This window comes from Rhinolophus sinicus, chromosome 2 (genome assembly GCF_057876585.1).
Source record: "Rhinolophus sinicus isolate RSI-liver-muscle chromosome 2, RSI-T2T, whole genome shotgun sequence".
Lineage (NCBI taxonomy): Eukaryota > Metazoa > Chordata > Mammalia > Chiroptera > Rhinolophidae > Rhinolophus > Rhinolophus sinicus.
In genome coordinates, this window is record NC_142502.1 from 115766743 (window position 1) to 115783897 (window position 17155).

Genomic DNA, 17155 nt, shown 5'->3' on the forward strand with positions numbered 1-17155 from the left:
GATGCCAGAACCATCTGCACGGTTTCTTGGGTTCTCCCTGGTTCAGATGTTTGTATTTAACCAACATCTCATGGGGTCTTCGTGCTTTTTCTAAAGCAGTGCACGCATATGGTGAAATATTTCGTCTCTTCAGAAATTCCTTTTCCCATTCCAGCCCGCAGCTCTTTCTCACTGGGGACCTGAGGTCACCGATTCCTCAGGTGTCTTTGCAGAGGGAGAGAGAGTGTGTGTGTGTGTGTGTGTGTGTGTGTGTGTGTGTGTGTGTGTGTGCCAGGCCCCAGTGTGCTATGTTAATCTAATAGAGTGTCACAGGACTCACATTTTGGGGGCTACATAAATGCTGTTTTCAGCTGAATGAAGTCGTAGACAGTCATCACATTTTACTTCTTAGTTTTTTATTTTCCTGAAGTTAATAGTTTCCTTGCTTGTTAGTTTGCTTAATTTTGTAAGTAGCAACGACTCATTCTTCTCTAAACTCTACAGGAAAATATGCATCTCCTCTCCAAATAACGAAATTATCAGGTCTGACTTTCTCCTTGGAGACGCCTGCACTGGAGTGTCCCTGTCCTGCTCTGTTCTGGGCCTGGGGTCCGGCTAAGCTGTCTTTGCTCTCCTTCTGGGGACCCTCCCTCTCCTGCTTCTGGGAGCTCAGCCCCTTCTCGGCTTTTACTCCTTCACTTGGTGAGGAGCCCATCTTCCACTAGCCTCCTGGGACTTGCATCTTTCAGAGATTGTTTTTCCCCTACCCTCATCTTTTTCCCTGCGCTCACCTTGAGGTACTTTGGCTGGAAAGAGACTTCAAAATGAAAATAATTTCCTGTTGTCACCTGGAATCATTGATATGCTTCCTTTTTGCTCCCACTGTGCTGCTCACCTAGGGGCCCGGTTAGGGAAGACGCGAATCTCCAGTTCTGGGCCTTTTCTTGAGTTATGCCCCCCTTCTGTGTTCTTTCTGGAACCGTTCCTCAGTTGTTGGAACGCCTAGCTTGCTATTCTGAGCTCAGAGCCTTTCCTGTTGAGCCTGCGTGGAGACTGTGCCTGCTGTTTCTGCTGGGGACAAGGAGGGGCTCAGAGACGCCATCCTCCTTTCTGTAGCCACCCCACCCTGCCTTCGGCACGGGAGCCTTTGCTCGGTGTCTGGAAACAACACGTAGAATAGTTTTGAAATTTTCCCCATGCTGTAGGCACGGTGGATGTGGACTGGCTGTCGGGCAGGCACACAGTCCTTCCCCCCAGACGACTGCTAAGCTCTTCCTGACATGAATGGCTGAACACAGCATTTTGGTCATGCTCCCTTTGTGTCCCCCTTTTCTGGTCCTGACCTGATTGTTTGCCTGCACTTTCTGTGCAGTGTGACCTCTGCAGCCCCAGGTGCTCACCTGCTGTTTGTGCCAATCGCTTCTCGGGCTCCCTGGGCCTCTGCGTCCCCCTCGGGCTGCCTTCCTGGTGCCCGACCCTGCCTCCCTCTGTGGCTGTCGCCTTGTCCCTGGTCCCTAGCTCCCTGAGTCGCCGCGTCGCAAGCCTGCTGCGATACCAAAGTCCCAGGCCCCAAGCCACAGCTGGTCTGGAAGGTACAAACGCCCTCCCATCTGTCAGATCGTTCTGTCCGCTCTGTCGAGCCCTGGGCCTTGCCTGAAAATGACGCCTCTTGTAAAGTAAACTGTGAGCCGTGGAAGGGGTCCCTCTGCAGCAGCTATGACCTGTCTCCCTTGGGAACGCAGAGAAGACTAGACTGACTGGCCAACTGGACAGTCTTCCAGAGCTGCTGCGCCCAGTGTGTGCCATTCCCACTTTGGTTGTTCCGATGGGCAGACCATCACCCCAGACAGGCTTCTCTTCCTCTGTCTTCAGCCCCTTCCTGTTACCATGACATCCAGGGAGATGATCAGGGGAGGGCCAGCCCCTGATGTGGAGATATTTGTCCTGGGAGGGCTCTCCATTTTCCCCTGCTGACCTCTACACATTATGACATTCAGCTCCTGCCCTAAAGCATGGAGAGATCTGGTCTTTCCTGGGTCCTGGGTCCTCCCAGGCCCAACATTCAGTCATCAGATGTATTCCAGAATTAATTTGCCCCCACACAGCAGTGTCGGGGAAGGGGAAGACAGATGCTGCTCAGATTATACATCAGGTGACAGTCACACTGCTGGGTCCTGGGAATAAGGAGGTGATGTTAACCAAGCAGCCCTGGCCCCCCAGTTCTGATTGAGACCACGCTTGACATGGAATGTAGCTGCTATTTAGCATAGGCTAATGGAGATCTGCAAACTGTCCGGTGTTTGTGCTAAAAACTGTGTGCTTGACCCAAGGGAAGGAACTGTGGCTCCTAGAAGCCTGGGGGCCTCACTGCCTCTATGGTGTTGTGCTGTTAGCCCCCAGAGGCTGCCTCCCGCTGCCTGTGGGCCCCCAGCAAGCTTGCCAGCTTCCCGGTCTCTTTTAAGCCTTAAGCCTCAGCCCTTGACAGGTTGAGGGATGTGTTGTCTTTTGCTTTGGGATAAACAAGCTGCTCCCCATTCCAGTAGGGGCACCCTCTGTGAGAGAGCATCTGTGAGCACCTCAGAGTGTCCCCCTCCCTCATCTTTCCCAGGCCTGGCTAGGCGGAAAGCAGGAATCTCAACCTCTTACAGCCAAGGCTGACTCTTAGTATCAGATACTTTGTAGCATAGTGTACTAGCTGTAAAGGGAGAAAAACAAAAGAAAGGTGATTAATAATAAATAACATGAATGTGAACATGTAAATGTGGGGCGTGGCCATATCAGGGACGCAGACAGGTGCACCCTGGGCCACCCCATGCACGTGGCAGCTGGAGCCGTGCTGTCACTGGCCCATTTTCCAGCTGGTGACCACATCCATTTTCATGGTAGCAGCAGCCCTGGGAAATTATGTGACTATTAAAACCAGGCAACATACTTTGTGTGTATGTACAATGGGATTGAGTTCTAGTCTCAGAAGGTCATTTGGGATATGGAACAGTTACCCCCAGCCCCTAAAAGCCATGGTGCCCCCTACTTATTGTGACCACCTAAAACTACTGTACAAGTTTGCAAAATGCCTCGAGGGGCAGTACCCCAATATAGAGTCTACCACAGACATCCAGACAAGTGACAGAGTATGCGCTAGTCAGGGTTCTTCAGAGAAACAAAGCCAGCTCTGCTGGCAGGACCCCTCTTCCTCGGAGGACCTCAGTCTTTGCTCACAAGCTGTCACCTGACTGGACAAGGCCCATGCATGCTATGGAGGGTCATCTACTTTACTGAGAGTCACTGATGTAAATGCTAATCTCGTCTAAAAAATACCTGCACAGAAACGCATGGAGTGCTGTTTGACCCCTACCTGAGCACCACAGCCTAGCTCATCGACACATAAGATTGACCATCACAGCATATGACAGAAGCTGAGGATGCTGTGTCTGTAGCAGGGTCTCAGAGTGTGCCCACCGTAAATGCTTTCCTGTGTTTCCTCTAGCATAACCAGCGTGCAGCGTCCAGACAACGGGTCGTACATTTGTAAGACGAAGGTAAATGATGAAGAGATCGTGTCTGAGCCCATCTACATCGAGGTCCAAGGTAAGAGGCCACAGGGGGCTGGCCGTACCGCTGGGGTGAGAGAGTAGAGTTTGGCAGGCCTGTTTATAACACGGGCTGCAAACCTTGCAGACCGCTAAGCCCTGGAACTTCATGAGGCGATCGTCTTTTCAGACTTTAGGTAACAATAAAATGAGTTTATTTCTTAATGTGTGAGCTCTATCCTAGGAGATTAGGGGTTTCCTTTTCCTTGGGTAATGTACAATAAAGAACTTGATGACCTTGTTTTAGGGAGCAAATGCGTTCCACTGTCGGGTTCTCAGTGGCACCAGGCGCCACTCACGTAGTCAAGTGGCAGTTTGCTCGTTCTTCAGCATCTTTTCCGTCTTACATATGTGGCTGCTGAGACTGGGGGTGTGAGCGGTCTTCCTGGATGGGGTCAGCGGCTTGGTCTGGGGCTCCTTTCTGGGCCCTAGGATTTGTTAGGTGGGTGTTCAGTGTAGTTCCACAGCATGACGTGGCAGGGGCTCAGTGGAGGTGCGAAGTGAGACAAGGGGAAGGCAGTCTGTGCCCTGGAGGACTTGAACTCCACTGGGGAATGAGAGCTGATGCCCAGGGGAGCCAGGTCAGGTGAGCCCAGGTCCCTGGGTCTCTGGGTTTGCAAGCCTGGTTCTGCACTGGCAGGAAACAAGGAGAACGGCTTCAAGGAGGGAGCACCTTTACTTTAATCACCTCCCAGTGGTCTGTCCCCACCGCCCAGGGGAACCCTCCGGGGCCCCTGCTTTCAGCTTCCTGAGGGGCCCCTGTCGGCAGACTATCAGGTCACCTTTCTTGTCTACTTTCTCCTGACCTTCCTCACCCCAGGCTGGACAGCTAGTGCTTCAGGGTTGTCTCAGCAGAGGGGACATTTGCTGTTTATCTGGGCAAAATATTTAGAGGACATTTTACTTGTCAGAACCCCAGCAAAACGCCCGGGGCAGGAACACGTTAAGTCCAAATGGAGTTTTGCAAAACTTTGAAGCAGGAAAAAAAGATTTTCATTTTATCACTCCCGCATCGTTCCTGTGGGGACCAGATCTGAGTCCCGAGTCCGAAGGGACACAATTTAAATGCACGAGGACTGTTGGCGTCATCTGTTGAATTTTGGCACTTGCCCCAGAGAAGTGAGCTGTTTGGATTTCTCTGAGACGTCCCTGAAGTCCCGTTTCTTACCGCTTTGATCCTGGATTACAGGGAGAGATTCTAGGATTGGGACTGTAACTGTGCCTACAGTGTTTTCACAGCACTGTGCTTTCAAAGGAGTTCACACGTGCACAGAATTTAAAATTCATCATCACCCATCTGAGTCTCCCACACAATAGATTGTCCTCAAAAGCAGGCAGACCTATTGCGCGGTTTGGTTTTTACTCTGTTCCTATTTTGGTAAGGATTCCTGAAAGCCTGCCAGCCTGCCCAGGGGTATGAGCAACCCTGATTTTAAGCGGGCCAGGCCTCCCTTCTGGTAAAACCAGTTCTGAACCCCCACGACAAACCCTGCGGGAAAGTGTCCTAGAAAGTCCTCTGGAGCTAGGCTGGTGGGAGTTCACCTGTTTGCTGTACTTCCCCACCCTACATTCCTCCGCACCCTCGCCTTGGGGAAGTGGGGCTGGACCAGCTGATATAGAAGGAAATCTGTAGGTGGTTCCCATGCCCCAGGGCCTGTGATCTGCAGCCTTCTTTCCCTTAACTCCTTCTCTGCAGGACTTCCTCACTTTACTCAGCCACCTGAGAGCATGAATGTCACCAGGAACACCGCCTTCAACCTCACCTGTCAGGCCGTCGGCCCGCCCGAGCCTGTCAACATTTTCTGGGTTCAAAACAGCAGCCGTGTTAACGAATGGCCTGAAAAGTCCCCGTCTGTGCTCACTGTTCCCGGTGAGTCAAGTCGTGTGCTCATTTCTTTCTTTATTTTCTCTCTAGTAGTGGGAGGGGTCAGAAGTCTGCTGGGCACTGCTGGGCATCAGGAGGCCACAGACGCAGATGTGGGGCCCAGGTGAGGGCAAGCCTGGCAGGAGTCCTGGCTAGGAGAGTTCTCAGGCCGGGGCTGGCAGGTGGCTGAGTGTGCTCCGAGGGTGGCTATGCTTCAGCTGGGGAAGTAGCCGGAACCTCCAACCCAGACAGGGGAGCCCACTCACATCCCCCATTGCAGCTGTGGCCTTGCTCTCCTGGCAGGTGTGGCATGTCAGGAACCACTGATGTGAAGACCCCAGTGAGGCCTGATAGCAAAGCAGGCACATGGGTCCCGGGTGCTGTTGTGGGCGGACTGAGTCATCGTGGGTTGTGGCTGCATGGACGGTCCGAGGTCATCTTGATTTTTATCTAAATGGATGTGCCTGCTTCATTTCCATTGCTCTGAGTCAATGCCATTGGTGTCCCTGTGTGGCTAACGCCAGTGGGCTCCTCCTGTTGTGACTTCCTGCAACATCTGGCCAGAGTACCAGCCCAGTGGAAGGGAAGAAAGTGTCCTGTACCCTCTAGGTTCTCCCATTGGTCTAACAACCAAACAGACATGAGGCAGATTAGCAAGAGAAAATGACGCAATTTAATGCATATGTACGTGTGGGAACCCTGCACATGAGAGTCAGACCCCACCTGCAGGAGAGGTAGAGAGATGGGAAGGGAACTTGGGTATAGAAGACACCCTGAGCTAAGGACAACATCAGGGGCCCCGGGGGCTTCAGAGGGTCACTGCAGGATGACAAGAAGAGCAGTGCTTAGTAAACAGACGATGCCCTGACCTGTAGGTGGGTCAGAAGAGGTCATCTCTGACCATCTCTTATTGTAGGCCCCTAATTCAAGTTCTTCTAGGCACTCAGAGAGGGGCAGAAGTTTCTTGTGAGCCTAACGGCAGCCGGGTTGCCTTTCCCTCAGAGCAGTGGCACACCACAGAGGCACCGTGTGGGTGGCCCGTTCTGACCCACATACCCCCTAGCCCTTCCTTCCTTCTTGCATTCAGCCAGTGTTTTGAGTGGCACTTCTGTATGCGGAGGGAGTTCTGGATGCTGAGAACGTGCTGGTGGCTCCTGGACCCATCATCCTGCCTGTCTTACCTCACTGCTCCTGCTGTGCTCTTGCCAAGAGCTCTGAATGTGGGGCGCCCTAGGGCTGTCTCAGACTCAAGCCTGTTGCCTCCCAGACCTGCCCCTGGGAGACTTCCTCCCGGCCCCTGGCTTCAGCACCGTTTGTATGACAATGACCTCTCTCCTGAGCTCCAGGCTTATGTACTCTCCATGCTCATCTCCATGGTGTTTCCACTTGCTGGGTATGTAGGCGTCTTAAAATGAAACTCTTGATTTCCCCAGTACTTGTTCCACCCAAAACTCCCCCTCTTAGCAAAGGATGTCACCACTTGCCATCCTTCCTTTTTCTCCTTTTTCACATGGATGCGTCAGCAGGTTCCACCAGTCCTGCTCTCACAGTACGTCCGTCTTCCTGGTCTGTGTGGCCGCCAGCTCTGGCCAGCACCACTGCAGCAGCTTCCTGGAGGGTCTCGGCCTTTCAGCCTTGTGCACACCCTACTCCTTTATCACAGCTCTCTGGGGTGCCCCTGTCAACAGGACCATCAGAACATGTCACCTGCCTGCTGGAAACCTTTCAGTGACTTCCCAATGTGTTAGACTCACTCAGAGCTCTTCCTGTCCCCTCCCAGTTGTCCTCCCTGCTTACTAAGCACCAGTCACGCTGTGTTTCATTTCCTCAGACAGATCTCCCTCCTTCCTGCCGGGACCTTTGCACTCTCTGTTGTCTGCCTACAGTGTTCTTCCAACTGCCCTTTGTCCCATGACAACTCAAATATCACTTTAGAGAGGGCTTCCCTGGTCATTCTTAGGTAACTATTTTCCGTTCTCTGCCCCCCTTTATTGACTCCCACTCATGCATTCTTGGGGACTTCCTTATTGTGCTTCTCAGCCTGTAATTACCCTGTTTATTTGTTTAGGCTCCTTACCTGTTTTCGAGAACATGTGCTCAGTTAGGACGAGGACTTTGTCCCAAGGGCCGGACCTATGGTAGCACTCACTACATATTTATGGCAAGAACAGATCAGCAAGTGAATGCCAGCCCCTCCGTGCTGTGTCTGGATCACTTTTCTAACTCCTGGCTCCACCAGGAAAATTATGGTTCTCTCTGCCGTCATCTGAGTTTTCTTTGAGTTTCTCCAAAGAGGTGATCATCAGTGACTTCTTTGTTCGAAAATCAATAAGAAAATACACTCCGTCCTCTGTAGGATGTTTGCTCTGAAGTCCCACAAAGAGGGATTATTTTACTGAGGTCAAATGGACCTACAAGTAAGTGCATAGAACTTAAGTACACAACTCCGAGTTTTGATAAGTGCAGACACCCCTGTAACTGCCACTTCCATCAAGATATAGAAAAATGGCTGTCACCTCGGAAGCTCCCTCATGCTCTCTTCTGATCAGACCCCGCCTCCCATAGGCAACACTGTTCTGACGATCATCAGATCACTGTTGCCTTTTCTCACTCCGCAAATAAATGGAGTCATAAAGTGTATATTCGTTTGTGTCCGACTTCTTCGGCTGATGTGATGTTTTTGTGACTCATGCACGTTGTTTATCAGTGATGTGCTGATTTTTATTGCTGATGGCGCTGTGTTGTATGACGGTGCCACAGTGTTTATCCATTGGCGTGGTGGACACTTAGGATGTTTGTGTCTGTTGGCTAATTGTGAACAAAGCAGCTCTGAGTACTGGCATGCAAGTCTTTTGGGGAAGCATATATTTTTATTTCCCTTGGGTAAATAGCGGGAGAAAAACAGCGGGGTCATATGGTAGGCATCTGTTTGACTTTTAAGGAAACCAGGAAACTGTTTTCTAAAGGGTTGTGCCCCCCAGCCATGGAGGAGGTGCTGGGGGCTCTATGCACATGTCTCCAGCACTTGATATGGTGAGTCTTTCTAATTTTAGACATTCTAATGGATGTGAAATGCTGATGACTGTGACTTTGGTTCTCATTTCACTTCCCTGATGTTTACTTTTAGGTGAGATTTAGAAAGGATTTCTTGTGCTTATCTACCAATGATATCTCCTTTCTGGTGAAGTGTCACTTCAGGTCTTTTGCCTATTTGCATATAAATCTTGGAATCAGCTTGACATTTTTTATTTTAAAAAAGTCTGCCGTGATTTTGTTTGCAACTGTATTGAATTTATAGATCAGTTTAGGGGGAGATGACATCTTCATAAGATTGAGACTTCCAGTTCAGGTACACAGTCTCGTCTCCCCCATTTACTTAGGTCTTCTTTAATTCCTCTCCACAGATTTTTATAGTTTTGGGAGTAGAGCTCTTACATGGCATTTGTGGAATTTATTTTTGAATATTTTCTGGTTTTGATGCTGGTGAGTGGCATGTTTGATTCCACTTCCCAATTGATCGCTAGTAACATGTAGAAAATAAATGGATTCCTGTGTCGATCTTACATTCTGCAACCTTGCTACACTTACTTGTTAGTGTGGTTGCTGTCCTTGGATTTTCTTTGTAGACAATGTTGGCACCCACAAATAGACACAGTTTTGCTTCTATCTTTCCAATCTGAACCTTTCATCTCTACCTTGTTTCCCATTTCCCTGGCCAGGACACCTGTGCCACATGCTGCATGGAAGTGGTGACAGTGACCAGCGAGTATGATGTTAAGTGGGGGTTTTTGTAGATGTTCGTCATTGGGTTGAAGATGTTTGCTCCTATTCCTGGGTGGCTGAAATTTTTATTTTTTATCATGATGGATATCAAATTTTGTCAAATTTGCTAATCTGAGTCTTCTGAGAAGTTCGTGTGGTTTCTCCATTATTCTCTCAGTATGGTACCTTACACTGATTTGATTTTCAAATATGCAACCAGTTTTGCATTCCCGAGATAAACTACTTGGTCACAATGTGTGGTGGTCTGTTCGACATTGAGGTAATGATTTTTGCTTTTATGTTTATTCTTTTTCAACCCCAGTCTGGGGTAGCACTGGGTGGACGGACTGCAATTCAGTTCTGATACTGACTTCTCAGAGTGAGTAGAGTCCACAGCTTAAGGGTGAAGCCCACCACAAGACTGGGGTGGACAGGGTGTCCCCAATCCACCTTCACTTCTTACTGATGGGCTGTAAGTGTGGCGGCTCTCATGATAATTTGCTAGAACAGCTCACAGAACTCAGAAAAGTGCTATATTTAGGATTACAGTTTTATTACAGAGGACGCATATAGATTGAGGTCTGGGAAAGTCCCGAGTGTAGGGCTTCCGTGTCCTCTCCTCATGGAATGAAGGTGTGTCTCCCCCGGCACATCAGTGTGTTCACTGAGCCTCAGGGTCCAGAGTTATTGTTGGGGTTCTGTCGCATGGGCGTAAGTGATAAAATCATTTATGTGACTGAACACAGTCTCCAGACCTCCTTATGCTCCCTGGAATTTGGAGGTTGGGCTGAGAGCCCCATCCTCTCATCACGTGATGAGTCATTCTGACGACCAGCATCCATCCTGAAGCCATCTGAGGGGCCCACCATAGTCATCTTGTTAGCTTAACAAAGCCACTCCGATCATTCAGGAAATTGTAAGGGACAAAAGCCAGTCAGATTCTTTATTATACAACAATGCTCATGAGGGAAATTGGCTTATAATTTGTTATTTAATGACAGTTTTGATATCTGTGTAGTGTTGACCTCCTAAAACTAGTTAGCAAGTGCTCCCGCATCCTCTGTTTTCTGAAGAATTTAGTAACATTGATGTGACTTTGCAAAAACATCCATATGGTTCAGTGCAGGCTGTAACGTCCCGTTCATGTTTTGGACACTGTATTTCTGATAATGCAAATCTTTTTGATGAAGGTTAATGCATTGGTTAAAGTCGAGTTTGACGTTAGTTGAAATCCTCAAGTCTTTTTTCTCATTAAATTGCAGCAAAGCCAAAGCTCTCCAGCTTCTTGCATGTTTAATTATTTTTGAAATCTCAGCCTACCACGTGACATTTATCCTTATAAAAATTGTATCCATTGTGCTAGCCTACTGAACCCATTTTGAACCTTGATTCATTTGGATTAGCAGATTTTCTCCCTGCCTTGGTGCCAGCTGCCGTTTTGGTCTGTTCCATGTTTTTGATGGAAATCTAGATTCTGATCTAACCAAGGGCAGAGCCAGGGGCCTGTTAATTCAGGCAGCCCTGAGTTGACCTCAGTTCATTAAATCAACTCTCACGGCTACTGTCCAACCAATAAGTCTACGTACTTTTGTTTTTTTCTACCATTTTTTTCTCTGTCTTCTGAGATGTTCCTTGATATGTCGGGCTAGTAAGTGTCATATTCAGACTGGAATTCATTTTGAAATCAAACGTGACTGACTTGTTGGATTCCATTTATGTAACAGCCTCAACATGGCACAGGTAGAATGGACAGACCAGCTCTTGCCAAGGTTAGGTTGGGGGGGGATGATGATCCTAAAAGGGGGGACAGGAAGCACCTTCTTTCTGGTGATGGGAGAGTTCTGTGTCTGTACATAGTCTGTACCTGTAATAAAATCTCACAGAACTCTTCACTCCTCCCTCCCAAAACAGAACAAGACAGAAACGGGCAAAATCTGAATACGGTCTGTATTTAGTGAATGGTGTTGCTGCAAGCCACTTTCCTGGTTTTGGTCAGCGTCCTATGATTATGTAAGATCTTATCAGCAGAGGAAGCTGAATAAAGGGTGGACAGGAACTCTCTACTATTTCTGTAATTTCTTGTGAATCAAAAATTATTTCAAAACAGTGTTTTTTTTAAAGAATCACCTCATCACCCAATCACCACCAACCCCTCCCACCCCCGCCCAAAAAAAGCAGAACTGCAGAACATGTTTGCTGCATGGTATCTAATGGTGGGATGCATCCAAAATAGGCTAGCAGTTGAGGTACCCAGCTTTGACATAGAGACTAATGCCACTTTACCGTCGTTTCTCCCTAGGCAAGGGACTCTACTCTATATAAAATAGGAGGATAACAGTGTCTGTTTCATGGAACCTTTATGAGAATCCAGTGAAATAATGAACATAAAGCCCTGGGTGCAGAAACAGCCTGTAGGAATGATTCAAATGTTACCTGTTATACATTTTCATATAAAATAGTTACGAACTACTGTCGATTTTGTGCCACCTGCCTATGAAGAGTGGTGGGCTTATGCTGACCTCTGGCTTCTATTTTTGAAATCAATACTTATTTTATATTTAAATCCACATTTAGAAAGCAGCAAAGCCAGTCTTTATTTTAGTTAGTTTGATGTAGTTATTAATATTCATTGTAATAACCACGGTAACATAACTAAGATTTATAGAAATGGGGTTGTAATTTTCACAGTGTTTTCAATAAAGATTTAATTTGAACCTCACAGCAAGCTAAGATATAGATAGGCATTTTTATACCCATTTTACAGACCAGGAAAAAATTTGGAGTGATTTAGGGATCTATAAGTTGTGATCAAAAGATATGGTAAAGGTTTAAATTAAAAACATTTATTACAGTAAAAGACACTGTAATCCCCCTCAAAATACTCCCCCTCACTTCAAACACATTTATCCCATCGTTCTTGCCACTTTCTGAAGCACTTCTGGAAGTCCTTTTTTGTGAGTGTCTTTATTTCATCCTCCATCATGACAACGCTCCATGGCGCACATCGCTTCTGGTATGGCAATTTCTGTCAAATAAAAACATTACAGTGTGTCCTTATCCACCTTATTCACCGGATCTGGCACTATGAGACTTCTGGCTCTTTCCCAAAGTCAAAATGACCGTGAAAGGAAAATGTTCTGAATCAATTCAGGACTTCGAGGCAGCCACGACAGCGCCACTAAAGACATTCAGGAAAGAGGACTTCCAGAACTGCTTCAGAAAGTGGTAAGAATGATGGGATAAGTGTATTTGAAGTGAAGGGGAGTATTTTGAGGGTGATTAATGGCTATGTGTTTTTTACTGTAATAATTTTTTTAAAATTTAACGTTCACTGTATTTTCTGTTTATACCTCATGCGTGCTTAGGTCTAGTCTTTACATGGCAGCTGGCACAATCCTGATGAAACACAAATTACATCATGTCAGTCTCCTGCTTGAAGCTCCTGGTTTCTTACCCCACTTAGAGGACAAAGCAAAGGCCCGTCCTACCTGTTTCCTCTGCCTAGAACCTTCCTTCACCCCCAGGATAAATTTGACCTATTCCCTCACCCTAAGTCTTTCCTCAGAGGACATTTCTCAAGGAGCCACCTCTGACACTGTGATGGTCTTCTGTTTTTCCACAGTACTAAGTACCTTCTGAGAGAGCATACAGCTCACTTATTTATAAGCTTATTATTTCATGCCCATGTCCCTCCATGAGAACGTGAGCTCTGTAAGGGCAGGGACAGAACCCGAGTGCCTGGGCAAAGGTCTGGCACATGGTAAGGTCTCAGCAATTGAATGAATTCCGAGGTAGGGAGCCTAAGCACCTTCATCTGTGCAGCATATTTTTCCATTTCTTGCCTCTGTGGGTAGAAAGATAGACACCAGGGGGGGGAAAAAAAATGAAAGGACAGGATTGCTTAATCAGAACTCAAAGAAATGGTCTAACTGTGCTCTTAGAAGTTGCTTCATCAGCAGCTCTGAATGTCCCTCCCTCGAGGGAATGTCCTGTTACTGAATGTTCCTTAAAATAGCTCTCAGACTTTGTGTCAGAGGCCATCTTTTTTAAAACCAGCAGAGGACCAAACAAGAGGGGCCTGCGCCATCATGGTGGGGGTGAGATGTAATGGAGGGGGGGGGGGGGGCCGCCAGAAGAGGACACGGCTCGGGAGCCTGGGGCACTCAGGGGAGAGTGGGTGGCAGGGTGGAGACCTGGATCATTTTTTCCCTGGAAAGCCACAAGCGTTTGGGTATAAAATGTGCAGGGCTATTCCAGTCTGGTGGTTATTGTTCGTCCAGAGAGAGAGCTGTCTGTCCTGTGCACACCAGTCGCTGTGTTCAACCCAGGCTGATACATGTGTCTCTAATCAGGCAGCTTGTGCCCAAACGGGTATAACTAAGTACCTCAAGCTAAGGAGAGTACTCGGCCCCAAGCGTCCATGTGGTTTGGGAGAGAGCTCACTGGTTTGGACCTGCTTCCATGCTCTCTGCTGGCATCTGTTTGGCCCATGTAGTTGCTGTCATCGGTGGTCTGGCTCCTTCCAGGCAGTTCTGAGAGGCAGCCTGGTGCCGGGAAGCTTGCCACAGATGGCCTTCCTGACTTTGTGTGCCCTCTGAAAAGAAACACAGAGAGGAAGACTGACTTCCGCTTAATCTGAAGTCATGGCCTGCCATAAGCAGTTTCACTTTCTGTGTCAATGAACCCTGCAGGACTCAAGGACCACGGACAACAGACCTCAGCAAAAGCCATCCGTCCTCCCAGTTCATGGACGGCGTGGCTCCCCTATCTCAGCCAGACGTGATTTGTACTTTGCACTCAAGTATTTCCCAAGAGTGTTGGTGAGAGTAATTGAACTCAAGTGACTGGTTTTAGCCTCAAATATGTAAAAAATAAGCTGCATAGCCATTCCCTGTGTCTTCTGATTGAGCCAATGCTGATTTTTCTAAATATAAATCCGGTTTTGGAGCCTGGTGACACAGGCATCTCATTTGGGAGCTTACAACCTGGAAAGTTAAAAGGGATACTTCAGCGTGAAACTCGAGTGTCATTGGCCAGCAGTGAAATAGGGATTGGGAGCCTGAGCCCCATGCGCTGGCCCAGAGGGGTCCGTGTCTCCATCCTTATCCTTCATATGGCTTCTTTCCTAAAATCCACGCCAGACCAAGTGCCCAAAGTCCAGGTACCCTGCCAGGTCGTCTGTCCCATCTCCTGCTTCCCTATCATCCCTTCCTTACTTTACGAAACACCCCTCCCCCCTCCCCCCCCACACTCATCTCCAGTCACCATGGGGACTCCATACTCAAATGCTTAGGTCTCAAGATTCCTTTAAAATTGAAGTCTTAAAAATTATTGAGAACCCAACCCGAGTTCTGTCCATTGATGTGGACTGAAGTCGACATGGAAACTGAAAACCTTTAAAACCCAAGAATATACAGCATATGTTCTGGTAGCTAATGGAGCTGAAGCCATCATCATGCACCATGCCACCTCTAGAAAATTCCATCATACGTTCCTGAGAGAATGGGCATAAAGAGGGCAAAGAACAGCTTGCTGTTGTCACAAAAATAGTTTTCATCTGGAGGACCCCTGAAATGGTCTGTGGGGTGCCTGGGAAGCCCTGGACCCCACACTGCGAGGACGTCTGTAGTGCATTGGCTCCAGGTCAAAGTGACTTCTAGATGACTGCATCGAAAATCCCAAATTTTGTTCAGCCAAGGAGTTGCCCTTCCAATGAAATTCTACTTTTTATGTTTAGGAATTAAGTATATTGTTTCGATCACTTGTGCCCCAATAATGATTGTAAGGATAATTAATCTAGAGGACAATTTCTCCCCCAATTTCAATGTCCTATTCCAGGATTTCATCCAGGATTCAGCTGTCATGTCTCTTTAGGCTCCTCTTGGCTGACAGTTTCTCAAAGTGCCCTTGTTTTTAATGACCTGGACAGTTTTGAGCAGGACTGGTCAGATTTTTTGTTGAATGTCCCACCATTTGGTCCTGTCTGATGTTTTTCTCATCTTCCTCACAAGTGGACCTGGGTTATCTGTTTTTGGGAGGAAGACCTCAGAGGGGAAATGCCATTTGCATCACGTCATATCGAGGGCGCATTCTGTCAACATGACTCAATGTTCCTGGTGCCGACCTTGGCCACTGGGCTGAGGCAGCATCTGTCAGTGTCCCCTCTCTGAAGTTTTCCCTTTCTCTTCCTTTCCACACTGTCCTCTTTGGAATGAAGTCACTGTGCACAACCCGCACTTAAGAAGGAGGGTGAGTTACGCCCCGTCCTGAAAGCAGAATGTGCATGCTGGTTATGGGGGCATCTCATGCATGGGAGGTTGTCTACTCTCCCCTTTTATTTAATCATTTTTTATATCAGTGTAGACTTGTGGACATTTATCTTATGCTTTGGGTTAGAATCCAGTAGTACTTCATTTATTTTCTTGCTTAAATTATTACGTGATGCTGTGTTTGTGTTACATTTTGCCCCAGGCTCCTCTTATATGTTTCCTGTCCCTATCTGAGAATCAGCTGTTCCTCCAAGGAGCCCAGGTTCTTTTATTGGAAAATGGAATTAGGACCCAAGACCTGGGTTACCTCTATTCCTTTCTACTTGACATGAATGAACCAGAGGTCTTCACACTTCTGAAATGATAGAATTTTTCTTCATTTAGCACCAGTGTCTTCTCTTCAAATAGTAATACTGCCTTTTGTTTGCATAATAATTCCTTATGAATTGACTGTTTTTTACTATTAAAAGAGGATTCACCACTGCAGATCATCTGAAACTTTAAACTGTGGCTTTTATCCTGCTAGTTCTGGAATTGTAAAGTGTCTGCAGTGGGTGACAGTGTGTCCTGGGAGGCCAAGCTGCAGCAGACTGTTTTTTCTTGATGCTGGGGCCAGTGAGTCCCATGCCTCCTTGCAGAAATGAAAAATCTAAAAAAAAAAAAGAAAAGAAAAGATACTGCTTTGTTACCTGATGTCTCACCATCAGGGGAAAAGAAAGATCTGAGTGGAGGGCAGCTGCCTTTCCCGTGTGGTTGGCACCTGGCACCTAGGGTTTAATCCCAGGTGTGTGTGTGGTTTTTCAAACACCAGCACACTTTTAAAATTAACTTTGCCTTCAAGGCTCACAGCGATGAGCCAAGAAGTGCAGCGTGCCCAGGCACCTTCCTGGAGGACTCTGCTCAGCGGCCTCCTGTGTCTCTGTGCCGGTCTCACTGTCCCCTTCTGCTCCAGGTCTGACAGAGACAGCGGTCTTCAGCTGTGAGGCCCATAATGACAAGGGGCTGACCGTGTCCACGGGCGCACAGGTCAACATCAAAGGTGAGCAGCAGGACAGCCCCTCTGCATGGCTGGGAGCTGGGGGTGGGGGACAGTGTGAGCCCTGCGGCCAGGAGCCCGGGCTTCCCCACGGACTGTCTCTGTGACCTTGCACAAGTCACCCACCTCTCCAGCTTCAGTGTTCCCCTCTGTAAAATGAGGATAATGACAGAGCCTACCTGTTCTTGGGGCTTACCTGAGATCCCGTACATGGAAACATTTACACTGGTGCCTGGCATGGAAGTTTATAAGCATTAGCCGGCTAAGCTGGGCTTAGTTTGAAAAAGGAGGCTAAATGTTATCTTAACCATCTCAGCCCATTTCTACTTTGCCCTCTTGTAGCCTGGACTAGTCAGTCCCGTTACCCCTCGAAGACCCTCAGGTGAGGGCAGCTGGGGGCCCTGGGCTGAGAATGGGCTCTGTCCTTCCAGGGCAGCTGGGCTGAAGCCAGTCCGCCAGCTGCTGCTTCAAGGGCGGGGAAGCAGGACAGGGTCAGTGTCCTTCCTGGCCCAGCACTCCTGCCCCTTGGCCCTCACCTCCCTGTCCCTCTTGCTTCCTCTGAGCTGGAAAATAACCTAACGGAAGGTCTCCCAGTGAGTGGAGCCATCCCAATTCAGTCATCTGCCTTCCTCCTCCTTCTGTGAGATCATTTAAA

The 17155-nt window shown here is 48.1% G+C and overlaps 1 protein-coding gene across 2 annotated transcripts in view; it reads left to right on the forward strand.

Moving 5' to 3' along the window:
- The window catches only part of MERTK (MER proto-oncogene, tyrosine kinase), an 85845-nt gene that overhangs the window by 25383 nt on the left and 43307 nt on the right, over positions 1–17155 (forward strand). For both annotated transcript variants that reach the window (XM_019714516.3, XM_019714517.3), the window contains exons 3-5: positions 3467–3567; positions 5266–5439; positions 16417–16503. In XM_019714516.3, the coding sequence (XP_019570075.3) occupies positions 3467–3567; positions 5266–5439; positions 16417–16503 (362 nt within the window). The remainder of the gene's footprint in view (positions 1–3466; positions 3568–5265; positions 5440–16416; positions 16504–17155) is intronic.